The 27,357-nt window shown below is 45.0% G+C and overlaps 1 protein-coding gene across 1 annotated transcript in view; it reads left to right on the top strand.

The window, feature by feature from the left end:
• Window positions 1–1,313: 1,313 nt before the first annotated feature.
• The window catches only part of LOC147013727 (protein Wnt-6-like), a 30,114-nt gene continuing 4,070 nt past the window's right edge, over window positions 1,314–27,357 (top strand). Inside the window, exons 1-3 of the mRNA XM_085850891.1 lie at window positions 1,314–1,832; window positions 2,407–2,630; window positions 5,176–5,528. Of these exons, the coding sequence (XP_085707017.1) occupies window positions 1,753–1,832; window positions 2,407–2,630; window positions 5,176–5,528 (657 nt within the window). The 5' untranslated portion in view covers window positions 1,314–1,752. The remainder of the gene's footprint in view (window positions 1,833–2,406; window positions 2,631–5,175; window positions 5,529–27,357) is intronic.

The raw sequence follows: 27,357 nt of genomic DNA on the forward strand, positions 1-27,357 counted from the left end.
CCATTGGACTCTGGAGCAGTGGAAATGTGTTCTCTGGAGTGATGAATCACGCTTCACCATCTGGCAGTTCGACGGACGAATCTGGGTTTTGGTGGATGCCAGGAGAACGTTACCTGCCCGGATACATAGTGCCAACTGTAAAGTTTGCTAGAGGAGGAATAATGGTCTGGGACTGTTTTTCATGGTTTGGGCTCGGCCCCTTGGTTCCATTGAAGGGAAATCGTAACACTTCAGCATACAATGACATTCGAGACGATTCTGTGCTTCCAACTTTGTGGCAACAGTTTGGGGGAAGGCCCTTTCCTGTTTCATCATGACAATGCCCCCATGCGTAAAGCGAGGTCCATACAGAAATGGTTTCTCGAGATCGGTGTGGAAGAACTTGACTGGCCCGGACAGAGCCCTCACCTCAACCCCATCGAACACCTTTGGGATGAATTGGAACATCGAGTGCGAGCCAGACCTCATCGCCCAACATCAGTGCCCGGCCTCACGAATGCCCTTGTGGCTGAATGGAAACAAATCTCCACAGCAATGTTCCAATATCTAGTGGAAAGGCTTCCTAGAAGAGTGGAGGCTGTTGTAGCAGGAAAGAGGGGACCAACTCCATATTGATGCCCATGATTTTGAAATGAGATGTTGGACGAGCAGGTGTCCACATACTTTTGGCCATGTAGTGTGTATGTATGTATGTATGTATGAAGGTTTGTTTGAACGTTTAACATTGACAGATCGATTTTATCACATTCGTTTGATTTCATACTTCAGATCTTCAATAGTACATGATCTCGTGGTATAAACCCCCGATTTCAGGTGTCCCCAAAGAAAAAAAAACAAGTCGGGTGAGATTAAATCTGGCCTACGTGAGGGCTATTACATCGGTCCACGACATTCTGTACGCCTCAAAAGGCATCTCCAAAAAATAAAAAAACATTTCCTACTATTCCATATTTTTAAAGCACCCTGTATATTGTGGTGGGAGTACACCACAAAAACAATTTTAGTCATTATGGCCTCCTTCTGAGCGTGGACCCTGCCCCCAGTGTAAACCCAGCGTTGCGTCGGCAGGGGCTTGAGGGAGGATTCACAACATTTTTTCTTTTTCGTTGTTTTTTTCAGCACCATCAAACTACAATCTTCACTGCCCAGCACATCAGGAGGAGCATGTTTTCTCTGAGGTCCGCACTTCTTGTTCGATGTTTACCCCTCGATTCATCGCAATTGAACGATTATTATGAACATCTCCATGCGACACCTGGCGACTCAACTCGCTGAGATCAGACGTTGCTTACACGTCGTGTATATAAAAGGCTGGTGGTTGGAGTGCTGAGCAGGGGTGGAGGCTCAAGGGGCGGTCGGTCGGACGGACGCAGAGCAGGGAAAGGTGGGTCCGGATTGGGACGTGGGATAAGAAGCGAAACGATCGTGCCTCGAGCTTTGTGCCAGGAAAGGAATGGAGTATTCCGAGAATGAGTGAGTTTGGGACAAGACGACCTGCCAAGGACGTGCAACAAACTCTTTAAGGAGGTTCCTCCGGGTCTTTTCCACTTTCAGCCAACTGCGTTCAATCGAAGGTCCCAGCTCGTGTCTTCTTCATCCGCAGCTACAGCTCAAGAAAAACTCAAAGATTATCCAAAAGAGGAAGGAAAAAGGAAACTTTTAATAATGCCCAATGGCTGAACCACCCACAGCAGGTCCAGAGTAGGTGTCGGCTCAGAGTGGGAAAGTTGAGTGGGAGTGCGACCGTACATCATGGCACAGTCGGCGAGTGCAAGGCGGATTTTGGCGCTCTTTTTCCTGCTTTGCCCTGTGAACATCATTGGAACTTGGTGGTGAGTGTGGCGGGTCTTGTGTACCCCTTCACCTCTTTTGTTTATTTATTTTTCGGCAGGAGGAGAATTGAGCATTAATCCCCCCTCACCTCCTCTCCGCTCTCTTTGCACCTGTACCTTCTAGTCTGAGATGCCGCTTCGACCTCTAAATCGCCGGATATTGTACGATTCCTGTGTCGACGGTTTAGCCACCGGTTCGTGGACCCCCGAACACCCAAGTGCGAGACAAAGTAATGATCATTGCGCTTTATAGGGGTCGTCGTAGTGTTTGGTGATTCGATGGAACCGTTGAACGCAGGACATTATAATTATCACCACTGAATGCTTGCACAATTAGTGTTTATTCTCGTCGTTGTTGCTATGTTTGTGTCTTGATCACACGTTTTGTTGCAATCTATGTCCGGTGACATCCTATTTTTGTTTTAAACACGAGTAACTGCATTGGACAGGTAAACTGCCACACGGTCAATCAGACGTTAGTTATTGTGACGTGTTCAATAATACATTGTGATGATGATGATGATGTTGATAATGTGTGAGATGTGAGAGATGTGTACTGCATGCTTCTTGGCAGGCGCGTGGCCGCGAGTCCGCTGCTCATGTACTCGAACCGGATCTGCCGCGAAGCGCGGCGCGCGAGCGGGCGCGCGGGGACCTTGTGCCAGCGCGAGCCCCAGGTAGTGCGTGCCGTGGTGGCGGGAGCTCGACTCGGACTGCGGGAATGTCGGCACCAGTTCACAAGGCGGCGCTGGGACTGCAGCGTTCCCAGAAAGTACTTTGGCCGAATACTGCAGCAGGGTAAGTTTGGCAAGGAAGGTGGGTGAGTGAAAGAGTGGCCTGAGGCGGTGTATACGCTGAGAGCTGTTCCATTGGTGTGGTCTCTCATTGTCCATTTTTCGAACGTGTATGACCTTTCTGGACTGGAACGAAGTCGAGAGTGCAGGAAGAGGAATGCGCGTTACAGACACCAAACTTTACTCTTTCCGCGCTGAGACCCTTCATATATATATATAAAAATAAATAAATAAATAATCACCACCACCACCACCGGAATCACCAACCCCTGCCCACCATCTCTCTCCCACAACACCTTCATTCCGCACTCGACCGTCCCTCACTGTCGTGCTCACGTCGGGTCCCGTACCCAGGAATCACTGCCCACGGCCACGCTCTCATCAAAGTTGTTGCGGAAATCGCGAGATGATCAATCGGTGATTTATCGCGCGGAGGCACGACCCCCGGGCACGTTCACAACGCGCACACAAAGTCGTCTTTGTAACACTCGAATCGCACTACGTGGCAATGGACAGGCAAAACCACCACCACCACCACAACCACAACGCAGGAGGAGTTGGGGTGGTGCGGTGTGGGTCTTCCTCAACACCGTTGTTTTAAACGTTATGGTGTGTACATACATATACCCAAACCGATTTATTACTACACCTGCATAACGGTATTGATACCGATCGATGGAGGTGTCCCATGGGCGGGTCCTGCACCGCAGGATTTGGCGCGCAGGGCGGAATGCCTGTGCAAGTGGCGGCTGCTCTCTTCGCGACCCGTCCCAACAACTCCCACCTGGGCCCTCCGCCTCATTCCAAGGCGCCCAGCCATTCCTCCCGCGGGCGATCTTGTGCAATTAGCGCGCCTCGCCCTCGCCTCGTGTTTGCTGGGGTCTCGTTGGCTCATCGAGCGAGTCGGAACCGTGTCACACGCACACACGCACACACGCGTGCACACACGCACAACATGCACACACGCACAACATGCACGTGTGCACACACACGCAACATGCACACACGCACAACATGCACACACGCACAACATGCACACACGCACAACATGCACACACAACACGCACGCACACAGCTCACAACACCGACGAACGCAATCAAACGTTTCAAGGCGACTCGTGCAGGGACCTCGAGCCGTGAGGACCGTGCTCCACTCCACACGATGTTTATATCGGAGTGTGGATGCCTGTCTGAGGCCGTGCTGCCACATCCGTGCTGTTCCTTCCAGGAGCGCGAGCGACGCGCGAGGACGCGACTCTGACTCCGCCCTCTCCACCTGTCGCGCACAAAATAACTCGCCCCGCCCCTTCACCTGTTTTTCCGCACGTGCTCCACCACGGCCGACGAACGAGCCGGCGTTGGGATTCAGTGTGAAAGTCAAAACGATGAACAGTCGAGCAATTCGAGAATGTCTCCGCTGGCAGGACGAGCTCTGGGCGCTGTGACGTCGGCACACGGCGTCAGGATGATTGGGGGGCACGACGGGGCGCGGCGGGGCGTGGTCATCCCACCGGATTCCCTGTCCATGCGTCACACTGTGCATCGGCGTTGGCGTTGCGTGTGATTATGTTCTTACGAGCTGTTTATTTGGTACAAACACCACGGATCAGTGAACAACGGTCCTGGTGACGAACAGTCGTGCATGATGCTTGTTTGTTTGTTGTTGGAACGTCGACTTTAACACTCATATAATACGTTGTTCAGTGCAGGGAAGGATTCGAGAGAAATTGCCAATTCGAGGCACCTTTGGTTTCCCAAAAAATTTCCTACAATTTTTTTTTCAATCCCACAAGTGGCGGTGAAGGATTTCACCCTCCATGACGTCACAACACCGTGACGTAAAACAGACCGAACGGCCTCCGGTGAAAACCACGTCCCCTCTTCATCACCCCTTCCTTGTCTTCTTCATGAATCATGGGGGGAGGTGTGCAAACCGTGTGCGGTTACAAGAGGTGTGCACAATGCACTGCGCGGATCTTTAAAATCTGTTTCAGGATGCCGGCGATAGCTCGCCCACTCTTCGTGAAGGACCCCGTGGGATCGGACGGCACACACATTGATGAAAAACACCCGGATGACAGTTTATAGCTGGGTCGGGATTCGAACCCACGCCAGATAACTTACCGACGAGTGTGGAGTTATTTAATGTCGTTAAAAAGTACACGAGTATACCGTATACAGGAGGCCTGGCCAGCCTGTTCGTGAAAGACTTGGGCAAAAAAAAACACCATTCCATTTACCTTTCATTAACTCGGAATAATTCCAATGAATTTTATTATCGTTTTCAGTAAAAAAGAGAATGTTTCAAAGTTCTCCAGTTCTGAGTTCAGAGGACGAGACCGCGAGGACGAATACTTGCCGCTGATTGGCTGAAAGTTTTTCGTGCTTTTCCCTCGTCGCTAATTGTGTCAAACTTCACATCATTTTACCGATCTCGATGGCTTTTCGATGTTTTCACGAAAAAAAAAAACATTTCTTGTGTTATCTTTCCTGTTATAATATTTATTTATGAATCGATGACTACTGACTTGTTCCCTTTTGTGTGACAGACGTTCGTGAGACTGCCTTTGTCAATGCCATCACGTCCGCCGGCGTCACCTTTGCCGTGACCAAAGCTTGCAGTCTCGGTGAACTCCCTCAGTGCGGATGTGAAGACCCCCGGGGTCGACAGAGACCGAATGGCTTCCTGCACACACCTGTCGTCGCCAACACTCGCGTGGTTGCGGAGGCTGGTGGGGTCCAAGGAGTGCCGGTTCAAGACGTGTGGGAATGGGGTGGCTGCGGAGACGATGTGGCTTTCGGCTTTAAGAAATCCCGGATCTACCTGGACAGACGCAGGTGGCGCGGGGCGGGAGATCTCAAAACCCTCATAGACCTGCACAACAACGAAGCTGGGAGGCTGGTGAGTGTGAACGGGAGACCGGTGGATTGGTCATGTCGTTTTGGTGCTGGAATCGTACAAGTAAAAGTCTTCGATGTTTGCGGTATGGATGGACGTTAGTTTACCCATCATCTATCCAGCAATCTCTGTGTGTCTGTCTGTCTGTGACCGCTGTTTCTCCACAACCACTGGTCCGATCTAATTGAAACTTGCCAGCTATATTGCTGGGGCCCTGTGGATGTGCCTTTTCAAGGTTTGATATTAATCGGACAAGTGCTTCCCAAGTTATGGCCATTTATTTACCAAACCAATCACAGGACATGGTGCTATGACGTCACAATTGACGTTACAATTCTTCTTCTTCGTTTTATATGATGTCACAATTGATGCTGGGGACCTGAGTATGTGCCTTTTCAAGGTTTGATATCGTTCCTCTTCATCCGTTTCAGCTGTTTCCCAAGTGTTTCCCAAGTTATGGCCATTGATTTACCAATTTATGGCCTGTGTGGTTGTTGTTTCCGGCACGCAGTTTGAAAGTTTTTTTTTTATTATTATTATTTTTTTTTTTGCACATCCGGCCACGCATGTACAGCCGCGCACGTACAGGCACGCACTAGTCGAATAACAAACAAACAAGCCGCCATATTAGAACCTGTTCAGAACGGGATAATCAGCAGTTGATCCGTCGCACATCTTTCTGTCCACCTGGACACGAGATGTCCACCTGGACACGAGAGCTGGAGCACAAGAAGAGTGTGGGTTTGCGGAAGAAACGCATCCCTGGCACTGCAAGAAGTGAATGAATCAGACAAGCTCTTTGTGAACTGTTTCTTTGCAGAAACCTTCTCTTACCTGTTTTCCACACCCCCTAGTTGCTATTCCAATGAATGTATTGTTATTTAAGCAAAAAAAAAAACCACACACACACACACACACACGCAGTTTCTGCAGCAATGGGAATGATAAAGAAGAACCATCCCTGGGAATATTTCCACCAACAAACTGCAGTTGGAGTCTGTCTGGGGCTCGGTGATGATCCTGAAAAGAGCCCTCGGAACAAAACTGAGAACAGCACAACTTAGTCCATGAATCACGATCCTTCACCGAAACGGAGGTGGGTACTTCGAGTCCTGGCAGGATTCTGTTCTACCTTCTGATACCCGAGTTGTGGAGATGATAACGTTCAATGACGCGCACACCCGAGAGGAATTCACACTCGCCTTGATGTGTGTGTTCTCCCTCGGATGGGCGTTAAACTGGGTGGCCTGTCTGCTGGTATTGGGTGGTGGTTTGTTGAAGATCCTTCAGCGTCCGTGAAGAGTAAGGTGAGCTGTCTCTGGCACCGTGAAGAAATTACAAATTCCTGCTTGGACTGTGGGTAGCAAGTGATATGGTGTTCCTGGAGGTTCCTTCACACCAGGTTACTTGCTGTCTTTGTGTGATTCCTGCCTGGGCAACAGCTTTTGCACTACAAGGAAAGCTAGATGTCTGCGATCACAAAGCGATCGCCAAGGGTAACCCTCCCCTGATGGGGTCGGCTTACTCTTAGCAATTGCCCTTTACTTACCCTTGCCCAGTGATCCAATGATGCCCATCCTTTTTTTTTGCACCACCATATGACCTTGACCTTCAACATTTAGGGATAGAGTGTAAATTTAGAAAACTTGTCCACATCTTCAATATATACATAAAACTCAACATCATGAAAATCGTAGGAAAATTCTTCAAGTTATGATCAAAAAGGTGTTTTTTGTTAATTGGGTCACAATCCGAAAAACTAGGTCAAAGACGCCAATCAAAATATCAGGTGCACAACTTCAGTCCAGGTACACTATTATAATGCAAGAACATCTTGGAAGGGCAAGCGGTCTTTGAGTCTTTGAGATTCCGTGTTGGCAAAATTGAGCGATGGCAAACACTGCATTATTTTCAGACTGCCATTTGACCTTGACCTTTAACCCGGACGGGTATAATGTAAATAAAGCATCGATGTGCCTTGCTCAAAGGCTATCTAGTGATGGCAAACCCGTCCCAATCGAACAAACCTTCGTCGATTTATGGTGAAAAATGTTAAAATGTCTATAATTAGGTAATGACCTTAAATAGGTCAAGGTCAATAATGATGTAAATCCTGCATAGTTTCTATTCACATTATTGATGCAAAATTTCATTCTGAAGGTCCCAGCCGGCTAAAAGATACAGCTCGGAAATTGATACCGTTTGGGAATTGGGAATGTTGAGAGTGCAGGAAGAAAAAAAAAATTAAATGGTGGTTTAGTACTCCTAGGGGTCTAAAACTCTTTGGTACCATGAAAAACTTGGGGTGCTAATTTTAGAAACAAACCCTGCAACAGTAATACACCTTCCCCTATGCTATAGGGGGAGGCTTAATGACCCTGGGGTTCACATGTTGCATGTAAATGGCCTTCTTCCAGTATTAAGGGCAACCAATAATATATATATATATATATATATATATATATATATATATATATATATATATATATATATATATATATATATATATATATATATATATATATATAATTATATTATTGGCAACACTGGTTACTAGAAGGTTGTGCAGTAAGCGCTGTGATGGGACTTGATTTGTGCCCTGCTGCCACGCCAAGTTTGAAGGTTCGATTCAGTTATATTAATGAGCCTAGTATGGTCACGAATAAACGATCAGCAGTATGCTGTCCTGATGAGCCCACGACAAGGACGGAATCTTGATCGGCATCTCTGCTTTTGTCTGTTTGTGACCATAGGCTTTAATCTCAGTCTGCAAAGGCTTGAGTACCATACGGATGCCTCCTAGTTTGGAGGTGATGTGTTGGTGTAATTTATGTACATGATGTCAGTGGGCTTCTTTGGTTGAATAAATATGCAAGTGAATAAAGATATTTACGCTAAATGAAAAAAAGCAATGTCGGGATGATAAACTCCAGTCTAAAAACGGTTATAAACAAGAGAGGGATGATGTTGGTTTTGAGAGTAGTTAACAATGTTGATTGCCGTCACATAACAATCCCTACATCACGACCTCTAGACTATTGTCCAGTTAAAAGTACAAGAAACTCCTCTATTTCATTTCAGCAAAAGTATAAGAAGCTCCTTTACAATTTCAGGGAGTTCTTGCAACTTCAGTTGTGTTTCTTACTATTTTTTTTTTTAATCAAGTTAGACTAATCCATCACAAATGCAGATAATTACAGAATGCTGTTATTAGAGATGTACATACAGTTTTTAAGAAGTTGATGTTTATGTAATGGTATTAACATTGTAGTCAGGCTGCTAATGGGTAGAGTCTCAGTATGTGGCTACACTACAAGAGTAATCAAGTAGTGTTGTAACCAGTGGAGTGTTTGTAGAAGCTTGAAGCAATAATTGATGAAGTGTAGATGAGGCAGTAATGGAGGGATTGTTATGTGACGGCAATACTGTAAACATATTTAGCATAAATATTCTTATTCACTTGTTTCTCTCATTTTTATTTCATGTTGAATAACATAATGGGATGGTACTCAGAGGACACACAATCTTGGAGCAAACAGTGCTAATAGATCTGTCAGCAATGTGAAATACTGCATGTCTTCCTGCACGTCTTACGTAACCCTGACTGTATCTTACAGCTCTGTCTGATTGATCGTTTCTCAAACTAGATGGTATTTATAGAAAACCTTGATACCCCACACAGTTTTCAGAAGGAGTTGGTGCCAAAGAACCCTTTTGCTTTTTAAGGGGGTATTATTAAATCCAATACGGCTGCCAGACCACATGACCAATCACGTCATCTTTATCAAACCATATTCCCATGGGTAGTTGATCAATTGTTTAAATTTTGCATTGATCAGTCAAGCTGTTTCAAAGATTTTCCCTGTGATCTGATATGGCCGCCAGACCACGTGACACATGATGGTCATTTTTATGAAAATCCTGTTCAAATTTCTTGTCAATCAGATGAAAATCGACAATTTTAGAAATTTCAGCCTAAGTTGACCGCAAAAGAGTGACCGCTATGTCACATGATCATATAACATGTGGTAAAGTTTCAATTCCTTCTGCTGAATGGTTTTCGATGTGTGCTCTTAACAAAATGCAGACACGTATGACGTACCTATGAACGGCATACGTACGTACGCTACCAATCGCTTAACCCTGCTTTTTCATTCACGAGAGCAGGGTAATAATGTCTTCATCCAGCCTCAGGGCACACAATGACCTGCACTTAGAAATGTTCAAAATAATTCCTGTGGATTAACAGTGGAGAGAACAACATCAAAGTGATCATGCTGAACCCTGATGTACGTAGCCATCTGTGTAACATTTTCAGAAAAATTGTCATCAACATGCATAAGGGAGTACCTTACCCAATCCATACTCTCACTGTTGTACACACACACACACACACACACACACACACACACACACACACACACACACACACACACACACACACACACACACACACACACACACACACACACACACACACACACACACACACACACACACACACACACACACACACACTGGGGTGTTCAGTAAATGTGCTCGAGTAAGAATTTAGTTTTCTGTACCCCAAGTACCTGCCCTGTCCATATGAGAAGCTACCACGCTGCACGTGGTGACGGATTTGGTGTGAAGCGATGTGCAATAATTTATTGATTCGGTGATTAGCTGCAAAGTTAAAATAAATAATAATCGTAAAATAATTGATTTCTCAATCAATTGCATAATAGCACACCTGAACCACCACTGTTTCATCCGAATCTGTAACTCTTTGAAAATTAAGTAATTCATCGAAAAATGAATACTTAATTGTTGAATTGATTAATCAATAAGTCAAAAATACTCTTTACAGCCAAATCATTTGTTCACCGTCGTGTCCAAATATCAGCTTCCGAGCTCATAAAGGTGCCCGAGATATTGCCTCGATGAGAAAGAAAATAAAGAAGGAATTACTAAATTGATAATAATTAAGTAATTAAACAAAAAAGACCGTTTTTGCCAAAGCACATCTTCACTTGTGTCCCCAAATTTCAGCTTCCTAGCTCAAAGGATGGCTGAGATATCGCCCTGACAAACAAACAAACAGACAAGCCAGAAGGCGACATGGGTGGTCGCTACATAATTGCATACTAGTCATACAGTTTTTGACGGATCGGGCCGAAAATTTTTGACAAAGAAGTTGATTACAGTGCGCATAAAAGCCTGGAAGCCGATTTTTGATTTTCGAGAATTTTTGGGGGGGATTTTTCAAAAATTTCAAAGTCCCGTTGCTAGGCAACGGTGGTGTCCATAGCAACGATGCTCAAAAGCATACAACTAGATCCTGGTATGAACCTACCTGTCAAGTTTCATCAAAATCGGTTGACTCCTCTGGCCTCCAGAGCTGTCCATTACATACAAACAAACATACAGACAGACGGAAAAACTGAGAATAAGGGTAGTCTAGCGACGACCCAACAAACAAACAAACAAACAAGAAAACAAGAAAACTTAGTGAACACTGAGTACTGCACTCCTTTCCTTCGGCGTCCGGATGACGTCACGCATCGCTTGGATATGGCATTGGAAAAGAACGGTGGACAACGAACAAGGAATTTCCCAAAGCAAGATATTTCTGCTATTATTCCATGTCCATATGTCCGACATTGAGGCAAATGCATAGCGGCCCCGCCCCTATCAGGATGATTGACAGTCGCACAGCCCCGCCCCTATCAGAATGATTGACAGTCGTACAGCCCCGCCCCTATCAGGATGATTGACAGTCGCACAGCCCCGCCCCTATCAGGATGATTGACGGTCGCACAGCCCCGCCCCTATCAGGATGAGTGACAGTCGTACAGCCCCGCCCCTATCAGGATGATTGACAGTCGCACAGTCCCGCCCACCCCTCGGATTCTGCCTTTTCTTTTACAAAGGAATCTAGGTTTTCGTCCGTTTCATAAAATCCTTTCAACCTATTAAAATTACAATCCCAAAGGATGATGCACGAGGTAAAACTCTGTTGGATGGTACCAGAATCATTGCCATTGATAGATGCAGCTCGGAAATATACCTTCTGAAGATTTTTTTATTATGATTATTATTATGAATGAGAAGATGAATTCCCGGGTTTCACCGATGTAGTGTTTTGGGTTTTTAATTTTATTTTAGTTTTTGCTTTTTCCATGATCTGCAGAACTGAAAAGTGATCCCTTCCTCGACAATCAACTGGATACACCAAGTATGTTTTCATATGTAACCAAAGCGACTTAGATAATATCCACAGCCACCGCCACCGCCGCTCGCTTTTACCTAGTGGAAAAGGTAGGAACTTGACTCCTCTCATCCACAGATATTTCTCGCATTTTTCTATATTTCCATGAGTCCGATTTGAATTCAGGAGCAAAACAGTTACGTTTGAACAACTTGAAATTGCCACTCTTTCGTCTAAATGCTGAAAGTTATGTTTAAAAGACGATTTGAATCACAGATTTTGCGCTAGTAACTGCAGGGTGCCCGTTGAGCCGAACCAAATCGGTGTAAACACACACACACACACACACACACACACACACACACACACACACACACACACACACACACACACACACACACACACACCGCATGTGTGAAAGGCCTCATTAGCATTCATACATCATGTTAGTCTCGTACTGGTCACAGTCTCTGCACAATTAATGGTAAACTACTTCTGATTTGTCACCAGTTGATGTCCTGTCCTTTAGCTTCGATATGACATTGGATGGTGCGTAGAGACTTGTACACTCCACCAGTCTGAGCGCTGTGTACCTACTTTGAAGCCAATCCTTCTGGAAAGTCCTGTGCGGTGCGGCCATTCTGCCATTTTGGTTATTCATTTCATTTGTTAAAGCTCATGCTGGGAAGGACTTGATCAAGTTGCCCAAGAAGGTGATCTACCATGTCCCTGTACTCAATGGCGAAAGTGTCATCCACGTACCCGTTCCAGTTCCGTGGGAGCCAGTTTTCATTTGACTCGAACATCCTTTGATTGAGTTCCTCCTTTACCAGGTTAGCCACAACAGCATAGACCGGCGTACCCTGTCTGCTGTTGTGTCTCTGCTGAAATACCATTAATTTGTTCCCAAGTGGAAGTTCAGCCCAAGCAGACAATTTAAAGCATTATGCTGTACTGATGAGCTCAAATAAGGGTGAAACTTGTCTGCAGCTATGCTCATCTCTCCGTTTGTGGCATTTTGAATCATTGCCTGTAAGGCTTGGTGTGCACTGTGAGATTTCCCCCTGCGGTCGTAGTGTAGCACAACGTGCTGTCGGTTTGAAAGCTGATTAAAATTATTTTATCTACCGATAGAAATATTTATGTCAGGAAGTCTTGCTAATGCAGACCCTCTGCGCCGGAGATCTAAGACTTACGCGAATTGCTGAACGATCCTACAAGCTGCTGTGAACGGACAGCACTTGCTTATCTATCCACGTGTTAACAGCGGGAATGCCTGTTATAATTTGATATTCCACCAAGGTCGGTCAATCGTATTCCAAACTGGGCAGTTTTGCCATGCGGGGGAAGGCAAGAACATGAATATTCTAAATAAAATGGTTTATTTAAAAAAGAAATACAGGAAGGAAGATGAGACTGTAATAATAAATAAATGGACAGACCTGGTGCTCAAAAGAGAACAAATAAGGGAGCATACTAACTACAGGAATAAACTAAAACCCCACAAATGGCGCCACCACACTGACTTGCTCAACAAAGGGGACAGGTGAGGACTTTAGCAAATGAGCGGCAATGAAGTCGCATCTCCACATCACTCTGACACCATAGGGACGGTCCAGTTTGACTCCCGAGGCGAATGGCGAGTTGGTTGGCTTCCCTCTCAGAGTCTGGGCAGAGAGTCTAATGCTCACAGGCCAAGCTGCCTGAAGAGAGGGATGATATCTGCAGCTCATGCATAGACATGGCTTTTTAGCCCTTGGGCCCACCTTTCAGCACACGGCTGGTCCTGAAATTGGCCGTTCCGCCGCATGGAGGGCGTCTCCGCAAAAGTTCCCTGTCTCCATTACAGTGCCCTCTGCGGCTCCCTCTACTACTGGGTGCATAGTCTTCTGTGAAGCGGCCATTGGGTTGATTCCCCAAAACAGTGCCCGCAGCACTTTTACATGTCACTTTTCACTTACCACAAGTCCTCCACCTGGTCTTGCCTGTAGACAGGACAGGAGGTTTTACACAAGATGTTCATACCCTATACTGCTCTATGATGGATGGTCACTGCCTCCTCTGTGCACATGTTACATGCAACTTGTCTCTGATGTGTCCCTGGTAAAGGTGCAAATCGAACCTACTCGAGCACATGGTCCATACAATTTTTTGTTTGTTTGTTTGCAAAGTCAAGGCTCATGGAAGAGCGAGAACACAGGCTGTGTTCATCACAGGATGATGAACACAGGAGCGAGAACATCCGAATCAGGATGCAACAGGACAAAAGGAACAGCAGAAAGATGGGTGGGAGCGGTGGAATGCCAACAGCAGGGCCACCATACAAAATAGATGGAGATGGACAAACAACAAGGGCTGCGGGCAAAAATGAGGGGTAGGGGAGGATTCATAGGTGGACAGGATGGATACAGAAGTGGACAGGATTGTTCCACCATCTGACCCCATAACTCTAACGTCACTGGTAGAGGCATCAACCAAGCTCACTGATGTGCCAGCCAAACATGATTGAACAATCTCCTCTCGACCCTCCCCCCCCCAACTTGTCCTCCTCCTGCTGAATCAGGGACACTTTCCTCGAATTTCTGCCACACCCTCTACATTTTGTCTTTTTGCAGGTGCAAAGCTCAATTGAGTCTTTTCTGACTCATTCCTCTGATGTTTTTTTTGTTTACATAGTCAAGGTTCATGGAAGAGCTAGCACACAGAATGGATCAGGATGCAACATAACAAAAGGAAAAGGAGAAGGAGAATATGTCAACAGCAGGGCCGAGGGAGAAAATGTATGGAGACGGACAAATAAGGGAGAAGGGGTAGAGAAGAACACAAGGGGTGGACAAGATTGATACAGAAGCAAAATTTATGGGGGGGAGGGGGAGGGTGCAGGGTGTTTTGAAGAAAAAGATCATGGTTTTGGGTGGGTGATGATTTGAGATAGTGGTGAACATCTGTCTTGAAGACCAGGAAGGAAGAATGAGATTGAAGAGAGTATGGAAGTTAGTTCCTCAGTTGGGGGGGGGGCGGAAGAGGAACAAATGAGTGGAGATGAGCAATGGTTCTGCATTTTGGGCATTTCATGAGAACGGGGTTGCTGGTAGACTGCGTGTGCTCTGCAGATACCTGTGGGGGACAAGGCATGGGGAAAGCAGAGGGTGCAAGACCAGAAAGGAGGCTGAAGAAGACAGAGACCATCGACTGCATACGTGATGGGCCCATAAACTCAGCTTCATCGCGAGAGGTTCCAATGATCTTGAAGGTCTTGGAATCCACAGCGTCAAGCTGAGCAAGGTGTGAGGCAGGAGCACCAGTCCAGAGGGGAGAGCAGTACTCCATCAGGCTGTGGATGGAAGCCTGGTATGTAGATCGGAGTTCACTTGTGCCAAGGAAGGACTTTGCACGACGAAGGATGCCCAGTCGATGAGTGGTGTTGGAGGCCATCTTTAGAATGTGGCTTGTCTATGTCCAAGAGAGATCATGGCTGAGAATGAGACCCAAGTTTTTGAGTGACTTGAACCTCTTCGAGAAGGTTGTTGAGAAAGTCGATGAGAGGGTTTGCGGTACGGTCGTGCACAGTTTCCTGGTGAAGTTTATTTATTTCTTCCACCACCGAAAGTGGACGGAGGTTATGTTTTCACCCCTGTCTGTCTATCTGTGAGCACGATATCTCAAAATGTTGTGGACGGATTCGGACGAAACTTTGTGGACAGGTTGGGTGTGTGACAAGGACGAAATAATTCGACTTTGGTGAAGATCCAATCTGGACACGAGAATTTTTTTTCATTATATAAGTGATTCTTCATCATTGAGAGATATGACCAAAGACGATTCATAGCATGATATTTCAATAAGTTATGTAAGGATTCGGACTTAACTTGGTGGAACAGTTGGGTCGGTGACAAGAACAAGCCGATTAGATTTTGGTTCAGGTCAGGATGCAGATCCAGCCTATCAGTGGGATACAAAACGTAAACTGTTCAACCTGGTGGAGATGTGTGCTCGACTGAGTGCCATTCTAATTTCATCATGTCGTCGCATCGATTTATCTCAATAGATAGCCTGGTGTTGGCTTAGTGGTTCGGGTGGCGGCTTGGGATCCTAGGGTCCTGAGTTCAAGCCCCGTTGGCCGCTGAATTAATATACACCAGGAGGTTGACTCAGCCCGTCATCCTTCCGAGGTCGGCAAAATTAGTACCAGTGTATGCCGCGTCCCAACCAATGATGCAACCAGCAGCCACAGGCTGCACTCGATAGAGAGAGATCTCAATAGATCGAGCTTGGCCCTATGGCCCGGATCGGTTGCATAATTACATTTTTAATGTCTCCCTGCAAGTTGACTTTCAGAGAAGTCTTATTCCGCTGTTATTATGATCAAATTAACTTTAATAATCTACCACGGACCAATGGCCCACTAAAATTATTATTATTATTATTATTATTATTATTATTATTATTATCTCTGACTGATGTAGTCCTCCTCATGCATCATACTGGCGATACAACATTCTCAATCCAACGCCACCAAGATTTGTCGTAACAATGTATGTTCTTTTGGGTAGAGCTCAGAGGTGATCATCACATTGTGAATCGTAATCAACCAATCCTTTTCACATCTTGGTTCATGCATTTGTAAGTTTTCTGCGTTTCCCCCGCAGACCACACGCGCGAGTGGAGCACATTTGAGAATTATTAATCCTGCCTCTAAATTTGGTGATATTTCTATTGTACGAAGTGGATTTCAAACACCTTGTCGCTCCGATCGTGGCGATCGTAAATTTGGGGTCAAAATTGATGTTCATGATGAGAGTTTTTAAAAAAAATTTTTGTAGGTTCCTGATGGGACATCCAAAACCAAACCGCTCGTAAAATTTTGGTGGCAGAAGGTAAAATTAGGTGCCCCGAGCACCTGGGCACCTGTTCATGTCGAGCCCTGATTTATTTATTTATTTATTTTTTAGTGTAGAAAAGTAAAACGTTGGTGTTTCTTAGAATATTGTATGTTCCAGGAATATTTTGAATGCTCCATGTAAATTGTACATGTATCTCAATGTGATCTCAACACACATTTGCACGTCGAGATAACATAAACTTTTTTGGGGGGGGAGGGCGGGGGGGGATTTTCAAAACACCTTAGTTGCCCTTATTATGGTTTCAATGCATTCGTTACAGTTTGCAATTTCACTTCGATGGCCACCTCCTTCATTTTCCCACAGTTTCATATAGCAGTGAGAGAGGAAATTTATGAATATCGTTGGTGGAAAGAAATCCAACCCTGTATGATAAAACCAGCAAATCATATAAAGATGTGGAAATAACGGGGAACGTCTGGAATGACATCGCTTGCCTACTTGGAGTTAATGTGAAGGAACGGATGAATAATCTCACGCAGACCTGCCAACAATAATTTTATTGGAGGAGATGGGAAATTTAATGCCACGTTAAAATGTCATCGTAGGTCGAATCGCAAAATTGGTGCAACGCTCACGGGGCTGCATTATTAATTGTCTGCCACATATGGTGTTGGCCTATAAACAGTAGTACTTTGGCCGAGTGGTTCTTTCGAGTCTCTACCCCTGAGCCAATCCTTCGATCCGTCGGGGTCTTGCGATTAATTTTCTTGCAGCATCAAAAATTTCCATTAAAAAGTAGACTCCGTATCGGTATTGCAACGATGTGATGAACGATGCGCATTATCGTCTCGTGCGGTTATTTCGGCCGGTGTGCTTATGATGGCATATTGTGCAAGTCTTAATATGGTGACATAATGATCAATATGATCGATCGGTGTTATCTCTGCGTGGGGTTATTCGGCCCATGGGATTATAATGCCAAAATATGCAAGTGCTATTATGGGAAAGTGATGAACGATGCGCGTTATGGTTTTGTGGGGTGATTCAACGCATGAGGGTGATGTCTCATTGTGGGAACAGGATGAATGAATGATGTGTGGGTCCCACATCATGGTTATTTGGCCCATGGGGTTATTATCCCACACTATCTGAAAAGCCTGTGCAAATGATGGGTGACCCTTCTGGATTTTCACACTATTCAGCCTTGAAAAGTCGGGTAAAAACTGAAATTACGGACAAAAACCGTCATTTATTTTGCTGATGCGTCGCATAAAAAGGTCATAAAAATGACGGGTTGGAGTTGTTTTATTAAAAACTTCAAATGTATATATATATATTTTTTATATAATTTTGTAGTATCAACATGCATTACCTCCAAGACTATTTTCTTTCATCTGCATGAGTTGTAATCAAAACATGTTTCTTTTATGATAGAAGAAGTGTTATTCGGTTTTCATTGTCCAGAAAGTCAGAAGTCCTCTTTGAGTGTAATTTAAAGTAGTTACGTTATATTACGATCAAATGTAGCCCACGGTTACCTGGATTACACTCGTGTCGCAAAAATATTCCGAATGCTTATGATGGGCGACCCTTCTGTACTTTCACACAATTAAGATTTCAAAACGCGGGAAGACCGAAATTACGCACAAAGACCTTCATTCATTACACAAATTGCTCATCCCTTTATTTGGGCAGTTTAGCCGTTAACCAACAGAATGCTGCCTCAATCGCTCCTGAAAATAATAAAAACTAGAACGGCACTCGGAAGAGTGCACACCTCCGCCAGGTGGAACAGTTTACTTTTTCTATTCCACTTATAGACCGGATCTGGATCCTGACCTGAACCAAAATCGAATCGGCTTGTTCTTGTCACCTACCCAACTCATCCACCTGGTTTTGTTATAACCCATCCGTAGCGTTTTGAGATATCATGATGTATTTCATTTTTGGTCCCATGTATCAACTGTGAAGAATCACCAAAGAAATTAACAAAAATTCTCAGATCCGGATCTTCACTAAAATCGAATCAATTTGTCCTTCCCACACACCCAATCTGCCCACCACGTTTCATCGGAATCCATCCATAACTCTTTGAGATATCCTGCTCACAGACAGACAAAGAGATGGACAAACAGGAGTGAAAACATAGCGTCCGTCCACCTTCGGTGGCAGGGGTAACAACCAGGGTTGTGTACAGAATATGTGGATATATAATACATCGTGGTTATAGAGCTCAGGTAATTCCAATTGCACTGGCCCATGCGTTGACACCAGAGGTGTGAAGTCTAAGGCCTGAAACTTATGCGATCTGTCGCCTTCACAAAATGGTGGACGAATGATTTCTTTTTTTTTCAGGTTACAATTGTGGGTGGAGTTGGGTCAGCTGTCCAACCAATGGGGTAAAGGCAGTCCATTGATGGTCTGTTCATCCATCCAAAACAAACATACTTGGTCAAAAACAAACAGGCTTTTAAATATATTGTTACGGCCCGGGGTTCGAGGTTCGCCACAAGGGGAAGCGCTCGGATCTAGGGGGGCTCGTTCCCTCGATACATACTAGTCTTATCTTACCTGATCACGTGCAGCTGAGCGGAGTTGCCGAGTATGTACTGGCTAACATGTAGAGCCAATCGGTGGGGTACAACTTCCCCTGCTAAAAATAACTATGCCGGACCAATGGAGGAAAGAACAACCAACAATCTTTTTATTTACACACACACACACACACACACACACACACACACACACACACACACACACACACACACACACACACACACGCAAGCAATGGTGGAAAGCACATTATTTACATGCACAAGGCAAAAGGCACAGAAGAGCAGACTTAACCTCAACACATATTCTTAGACAATCTTACTTGGTGTTGTGGGCCGGGGGTCGGTGGCGAGAAGGACCACAAGGCGGGGGAGGTTTGCGTCGTCTCCCACCAAACTCCCCGGAATTGTAGGCCATCGCTCGGATAACTCCGCGAGCCGGCGGGTCGTTCAACCGACCGTGGTCACCAATATTTCAACCGCGTAGCGTAGGGTCTATTTGTCTATAACCAATTTACCTAATTAACTATGCAATTTCGACTACCGGGGAAACCACACCCTCGGCACGTCTTGCTCGAACTGAGTCACTCTACCGACTGAGGTAGAGTTCCAACTACCGACTACCAACTCCGGTTCGGGTGCAGCCAAGCGGAAACTGCCAAAGCCGTGCCAGCTGGAATGAACGGAGTTTGGGAGAGGATGGGGAAGATGGGTGGTAGAGTGGCAATGCACCGCGATGGGACATGCAGTGGTATCTTTGAGGCGTCCAGACCCAGGAGGCAAATCCTCTCCGGTGTTCCAGATATGCCAATGGCACGTTGCTCCCTTTCTGCTGTGCACTTGGGACAAACAGCTCCATCCAAACCAAGCCACATTCTGGGATTTCTTCTTGCTCTCTTCCACACTCTGGGCTCCTTCCTTCTCTCCTCTGCACTCTGAGCTTCTTTCTGCTCCTTGCAGGACAAGCTTTTCAGCAACTCTGTCCCATACACACTCTGGACTCCCTTCTCCTCAAAGGACATGGCCCTCTCATGCGAGCCTCTCTCTAATTGGTGCACATCTTGATGGAGGTGGGTCCATGGCGTGGCCCACGGAAAATCCCACGTCATTCTGTGGTGATCGCCACGAGCACCCCCAGCCCCTCCTTTCACGTGCGAAGGACGCAGAGAGCGCCCCCATCCCTCCCTGTGCAAGTAAAACGTCCTTTGTACTGTGTGTGCTGTTCCCATGCAAGAAGCGTCATCCCGCAGACCATGAATATGCATCAAGCATCGTGCTTGGTGCCATGACCATGTGAAATGAAATAAGGAAGAATAAGGAAGCACAGGGAAGGAAGAATGCGGGAAATGCAATTCAGTGCCGGTCCAGAGGATCAATTGTTTACAGTGAGCACCAAGTGGTTGGTGGTAAATAATAAAAAGATTGAGCAGATTCAAGTGGTGAAAAAGACATCACACTGGGGATGCCCAAACTAACCTCGACACATGTCCCCCAAACCCTTAGACAACCTCGACACATGTCCCCCAAACCCTTAGACAACCTCGACACATGTCCCCCAAACCCTTAGACAACCTCGACACATGTCCCCCAAACCCTTAGACAACCTCGACACATGTCCCCCAAACCCTTAGACAAGGGGTAAAGGTCTAACTACACATAAACTAATGAAATAGCTCGTCCTCGGTCTCTTCGGGTTCCTTCTTGATCTTCCATTTGATTGTTTGTACCATATCCTTATGTTGTGTGGCTTGTGCTTCCCGGCTGACAAACCTCTGGTAGCTTGTATGTGTTGCTGTGTTTGACCCTGGAGAGTAACTGCTGAAATTTATCTATTCAGCTTCTTCCTGACATCTTTGTTCTTTGTTGCTTTCATACTTCTTTCGAATTTTTTCACAATTCTCTTTATTCGTTCTCATTCTTGCTTTTTCTTGTCTTTCATCTCTTTTACTCTCTATTCCTCTCATTCGTTATCGATCTCTCGAAGAAGAAGTGAATTCTTGCAGAAAGTTTTCTGTAAGGCCCACTTGGTTGCGCCTGAATAGGTTTGAGGGTAGAGGAGTAGTGGCTGAAACAGGAATCCTACCCAGGTTCCTCCTGATGACTCCATCTTTGTGTCTATGGGTTTCCCCTGATTCTCCAGTCCTGTATTTGATTTGGATTCTGTACATATTTTTCAGTTATTTAATTTTCTCCAGTTCTTTGTTCATGTCTAGCCTTTGTATGCTGATATGAGGGTGTGATGATTTGTTGTCAACAACACAAACTTAATTAATACAAAATAGGCAATCTTCACAATTCATATTACTCCACTGCTTCCAGGAAGAAGAAGAAAAAAACATGCAGGCAGGGTATTAGCACAAGTCACGATTGAGGCCTCAAGGGCAATTATCTGGTTTTAATTTTAGTTTATTTTTATCCAAACATAGCCCTTGACCGTCCTCTGGATGAAAGAAGAGGCCATGCAAAGTTTGGTTGCACTGCTTCCTGAAGAGTGCGAATACATAAACGAACAAACAAACAAGAAGGCATCAGGCGGTATCCTGGCAGGTAGCTTGATAAAAACCACAGGTCGCCTGATAGGTATGTCAAAAGTCATGCAAATGACGTCACTGTCACCTTGGAATTTGATCCCTGTATCTTGAAACATTGCCGAGTTAGCGTATTTTTTGTGTCTAAAAAAAACCCCAAAACCCCTCTACTTTAAATTGGGCGAATTATTGCCATGGAAACAGTTATACGTCAACTGATTGCTGCCATTTTGTAAATGTCATCTGTCCCCCAGCCCCTCCAGAAATCTTGCATTTTAATGACGATTAGATTATCAAATCTGCTTGGAATTTGCAGGTGATGTTTTCCAACTCATTTGTGTCAAGTTTGATGTCACGTAGCACAAACACTTTTGGTCGTATCTGTTTTATGCAAATGACGTCACTGTCACATTGGCCTTTGACATATATAGTTAAAAAATATTGACAGCCTCACTTTTGTCCTTTGGAATCCTCAGGTAAAGTTTTCCGAAGATAGCTGAAAGTGTTCGCGAGTTATCGCACTTACAGACAAACAAACAAATGAGACAAAATTTTCAATTTTCGTCATAACGAACTTTCTTCTTTATCTATCTATAATTACAGCAATCTGTGTGTCTGTGTCTATGTGTCTGTCTCTGTGTCTGTGACCACTGTTTCTCGACAACCACAGGTCCAATCTAATTGAAACTTGCCAGGTATATTGCTGGGGACCTGAGGATGTGCCTCTTCAAGGTTTGATATTAATCGGACAAGTGCTTCCTAAGTTATGGCCATTTATTTACCAAACCAATGACAAGACACGTTGTTGCGTGGGCGTGGCCAATGGGGAAGGGAAGCTCAGCCGCGTTCGCCATTACGGGTTACAACGTACGGACTTCCGGATAGTGATGACTTCGTGTATTCTAATCATTTCTCGATTTCTTATGCGCATTTATAGATAAACACAATGCCCCAATACAGTCGCCGTTTACGAAAGCGAAGGAACGGCCTGTGTGTTTGTTTGAAAGTTTTTTTGGTTTTTTTTGCACGTACATTTTTTTCTTCTTTTTTTTCTCTTCTCTTCTCTTTGTGTTTTTCCTTGTGATGACATTGCGAGAAGGCAAAATATGTTGGCGCTAATTGAATAATTGGCCATTAAAACTATATTGCGAATAATCATAACTGTGATATGCGAACTTCCGGGCTGCACACATACAGGCACATGAGAGTGAAGGAATGGCCTGTGTGGTTGTTTCTGGCTCGCGGTTTGAATTTTTTTTTTTTATATATATATATATTTTTTTTTTTGCTGCACGTACGGGCACGTACTAGTCTATCTATAATTCCAGCACTCTGTGTGTGTGTGTTTGTGTGTGTGTGTGTGTGTGTGTGTCTGTGACCGCTGTTTCTCAACAACCACTGGTCCGATCTAATTGAAACTTGCCAGGTATATTGCTGGGGACCAGAGGATGTGCCTTTTCAAGGTTTGATATTAATCGGACAAGAGGTTCCCAAGTTATGGCCATTTATTTACCAAACCAATGACAAGACACGTTGCTGCGAAGGTGTGGCCGATGGGGAGAGGGCGCCATAGTTACCGTGGTGTAGGTGTGGCCGATGGGGAAAGGGCACCATAGTTACCGTGGCATAGGAGTGGCAATGGTCAATGGCAGCGAATGTCATGGCAAGCAAAGACAGGGAGGTGAACTTGATTTTAATTTGGATTTTAATTAACTCTGTGTGTGTAAGTATTACAGCAGTTGTTACTTCAATGAAAGCGATAATTCGTGGAATGCATGTGAACATTCCGTATGGGCACGCACCACTTCCGGATGGTGATGATTTACTGTATTCTAATAATTTCTCGATTTCTTATGCGCATTTATAGATAAACACAATGCCCCAATCCAGTCGTCGTTTACGAGAGCAAGGAACGGCCTGTGTGTGTGTTTGAAAGTTTTTGTTTTTTGGGGGTTTGCACGTACGGCCATGCACGTACAGCCACGCACATACAGGCACGCGAGAGCGAAGGAACGGCCTGTGTGGTTGTTGTTTCTGGCACACGGTTTGAAACTTTTTTTTTTTTGCACGTACGGGCACGCACTAGTATATTAGAAACCATGCATTGTATCTTCTCGATGTGAAAATGTAAAAGTAAAACTATTGGTCACGTGTTCACATTAATGGCTTAAGCCTTAATTTGACGAAAGAAGAAACCTATTCCATTCCGTGGTTAATTGCAGATGAGATCGGTCGACAAAAATCAACCACTTAAACAACACTCTATGCCTTCTTCTACAAAAACCATAAACAAGTGCGGGATAAGATGAAATTATAGATTGAGAGAATAGACTGACTCGAAAGCATAGATAAAGTAAGAACAAGGATGTAAGTCCTTATCGAGGACACAACCCCCAACCAAACCTTAAAAATGGGACGTGGAGATTTTACATAGAAATAATAAATTAAATAAATAAATATGTAGCTCGTAGAGATGGTAAATGATCGAAAAATAAATATATAATTCAAGGTGGTACATGTAGATGGCAATGATGGTAAAGTGTGTATAAATAAATAAATCAATGAAGTGTGTTGGCAGTGGAGATGGTAAAGTGTGTATAAATAAATAATTCAAGGTGGTACTTAGGTAGTTGGTTGGTAAAAGCATGTAAGTAAATAAATCATAGCAGTGATGGTAAAGTGTGTGTGTGTGTGTGTGTGTGTGTGTGTGTGTGTGTGTGTGTGTGTGTGTGTGTGTGTGTGTGTGTGTGTGTATGTATGTGTGTGTGTATGTGTGTGTGTATGTGTGTATGTGTGTATGTGTGTATGTGTGTGTGTGTGTGTGTGTGTGTGTGTATGTATGTATATGTATGTGTATATGTATGTATATATGTATATATATATCTATATATATATATATATATATATATATATATATATATATATATATATATATACATGATTGTTATGTATGAGCCTGGTATGGCTTAGTGGTTAAGTCGGTGGCTTGGGATCCTTGGGGTCCTGAGTTCGAGCCCCGCTGGCCGCTGAGTTAGCATCAGGGGGGTTGACTCAGCCTGTCATCCTTCCGAAGGTCGGCGAAATGAGCAGCAGTATACTGGTAATTATCCCTGCAGGGTCGAAGGCGACTAAAGGGTTGGCGTCAGGAAGGGCATCCGGCTGTAAAAACATTGCTACAACAAAGGGTATCTCAATTGGAGCCTGCAAAAAGCTGACCCTTGCTCAGCGATAAAGGCTTTCAAATGGTGTGATGATGATACATGATTGTTATGTTTGTGGGGTCGAAGGGGGAATTTCAGAGGAGAGATAGGATTGTATAGAGTTGCTTGGCCCGTGGACGTGGACTTGTGGGGGGTGGGGGGTGGTGCTGTGTTAATTAGAAAGGGATTAAGACCAATTTCCCCCAGTATGTAATTGCCCCCTGTGACCTTTCCTACATTTTTGTATTACAAGCCAACAATGAAAGAATTACGATTTTATAACAACAACAACCATTACACCTGAGTTGCACGACCAAGGAGACAAGAAGACCCACCTCCAAGGGTGACAGCTGGCGAAACCCCGCCCCCGCAGGTAGATGATATATGGGCGTAACGTCAGTAGGATGAAGAAGAGTGCGTCTCTGGGAAAGAGAACGGGGAAGCTGCTCGTGGAGAAGAAGGGTGAGGTCCCAAGAGCAGACAGTAGTTGAGAGAGAGGAACGTGGCCGGGACAGAGGCTCTCGCTTTGCTCTCCTCTCGGCACGACAAAACGGCTGCGTGATTCTCGTATTCGTGCTGAGGCGAATTGGCCTGCGTGTTGAGCAAGATGCTGGCTATTGACTCTTGGCTGGTCGTGAGAGACGGACCTTGAAGCCTTGTGTACATCATCGAAGGGAGCGGCGCCATTCTGCAGAGCGCCGTGGCATCGGAAAGCGTGATCGACGAGGAAGCCACACGGCGGTTGGTGAGCCTTGGTGTTGAACACGTTTCCCGCCAAGAGAGTGGCTCGGTGCCATTTTGGGGCGCCTCTTCTCCGCAGTGACGAAGCAGTTTGGTGACTTTCAAGCGACTGTAATTCACTCCTGGACCCGAAGCTAAGTGCCGAAATGAAGGAGGGATTATTTTTCTTTGTTTTATTCTGTTCCCCTTGTTTGTATTTGAGTGTGTGTATGATTTAGATTTAGGTTACCTTACGTCTTGATTTGTTCCATTATAACTGTTGATTATTTTTTCTCTCGTTATTAAATCATTATTTATTCTATTTGCTTGTGTTTGAGTATCTGTTGTGGGTTCGAGTACAACCCGTGTGCCTCCATCCTTTACTGCCATTTCCTTCGCACGCGTGCCCTAATCTCCGCGAATCCCGGTTTTAAGCCTCCAACGGAGAACTGTTTGGCCATCCCTCCAGGTTGGGGCTAACCCTCTGGACACGACTATAGATATTATCTTGTCCAGGGGGTTTAACCCCGACCTAGACAGATGGCAAAGCTTCTCCCTTGAAGGCCTACAACCGAGACTGGGAGTTAATGTGCGCGTGGGAAGGGGGTGAAATGGTCGAGGGGTGGAGGAGCACAGCACAAGGGGGGTTTATACTCGAACCCCACTACAAATACACGGCTACAGCTTATTAAAAGGATTACATTTAATGGAAATAAACAAATATTTACAAAGGACAATAATTCAAAAGGGTAAAGATAATAATAATGAAATAATAAATCCTAAAGTCGAGGCACCTCTTCACAGACTCAAATACAGACAAATGTGTGATTTATTTACCAAACCAATGACAGGACACGGAGCTATGACGTCACGATTGATGTCACAATTGTTCTTCTACTCCTTTTTTTTCTTTTTTTTTACACGTACGGGGACGCACGTACGGGCCCGCACTAGTATATATAATTTTCAATAATATCCCAGCAGATTGATGCCAATCTGACATCAGCGTTTTCCTCCCCTACCCCTCTTTCCTCCACACGCCCATTATTAGCCCCCGTTGGACTTAGTTTGTCCAAGTCTTCCTCTAATTTGTCCATCAACCCTGCTGTTGGTGTGTCCCCCCCCCCTCCCAGTCCCGCTCTCTTTACTGTTTCATCCTGATATGTTCAGTGTACTATCTCTTCCACGAGCCTTGGCTTTGTGTACAAAAAATAAAAAAATTAAAGGTGGTGTGTTGGTAGTAGACATGGTAAAGTTTATGTAAATAAATAATGCTTCCTGAAAGCATCCTATCCTGTTCTTGTGTGTCCCATGATTTTGGGCTCTGATCCAAAAATCATTTGACGTACCTCATGCCCAGATGTTATTGCAAACGTTTGCCGATGATGCAAGTAATGCTTTCAGTCATTTTCGGGTCGAGGCTCTGGACGGACCTACGGACAGGATCCAAACTTTCGGCCCTCCCAGTGAGGCTGATGCCCGATTGGGGGTTAAAAAAGCTAGAAGCATACTATTTTTGTGTCCCCAATTAGTCCCCACCTTCTTTTGGGGTCAGCCAGGTAAAGGTTGTGTCCCAAGTCTTTCATGAATTGCCTGGCCAGAAGTAACATTCGACGAGAGGTGCTTTGAGTTGGAATTTATATTTTGTTTTGGGTGTTGGCGATAACTCTCCTCTTTATGATAGACACCCGGCATGGGATCCTTAACGTCTATCAGCTAATGATAAAGCAGCCAGGAAACCCACGTTCATCGAGTTCACAAAGTCCCATCCGTCGTGCATTTTGTGAACTTCGTTGTC

Source organism: Eptatretus burgeri, chromosome 13, assembly GCF_056783735.1.
Source record: "Eptatretus burgeri isolate ZD-2024b chromosome 13, Ebu_testis_v1, whole genome shotgun sequence".
Lineage (NCBI taxonomy): Eukaryota > Metazoa > Chordata > Myxini > Myxiniformes > Myxinidae > Eptatretus > Eptatretus burgeri.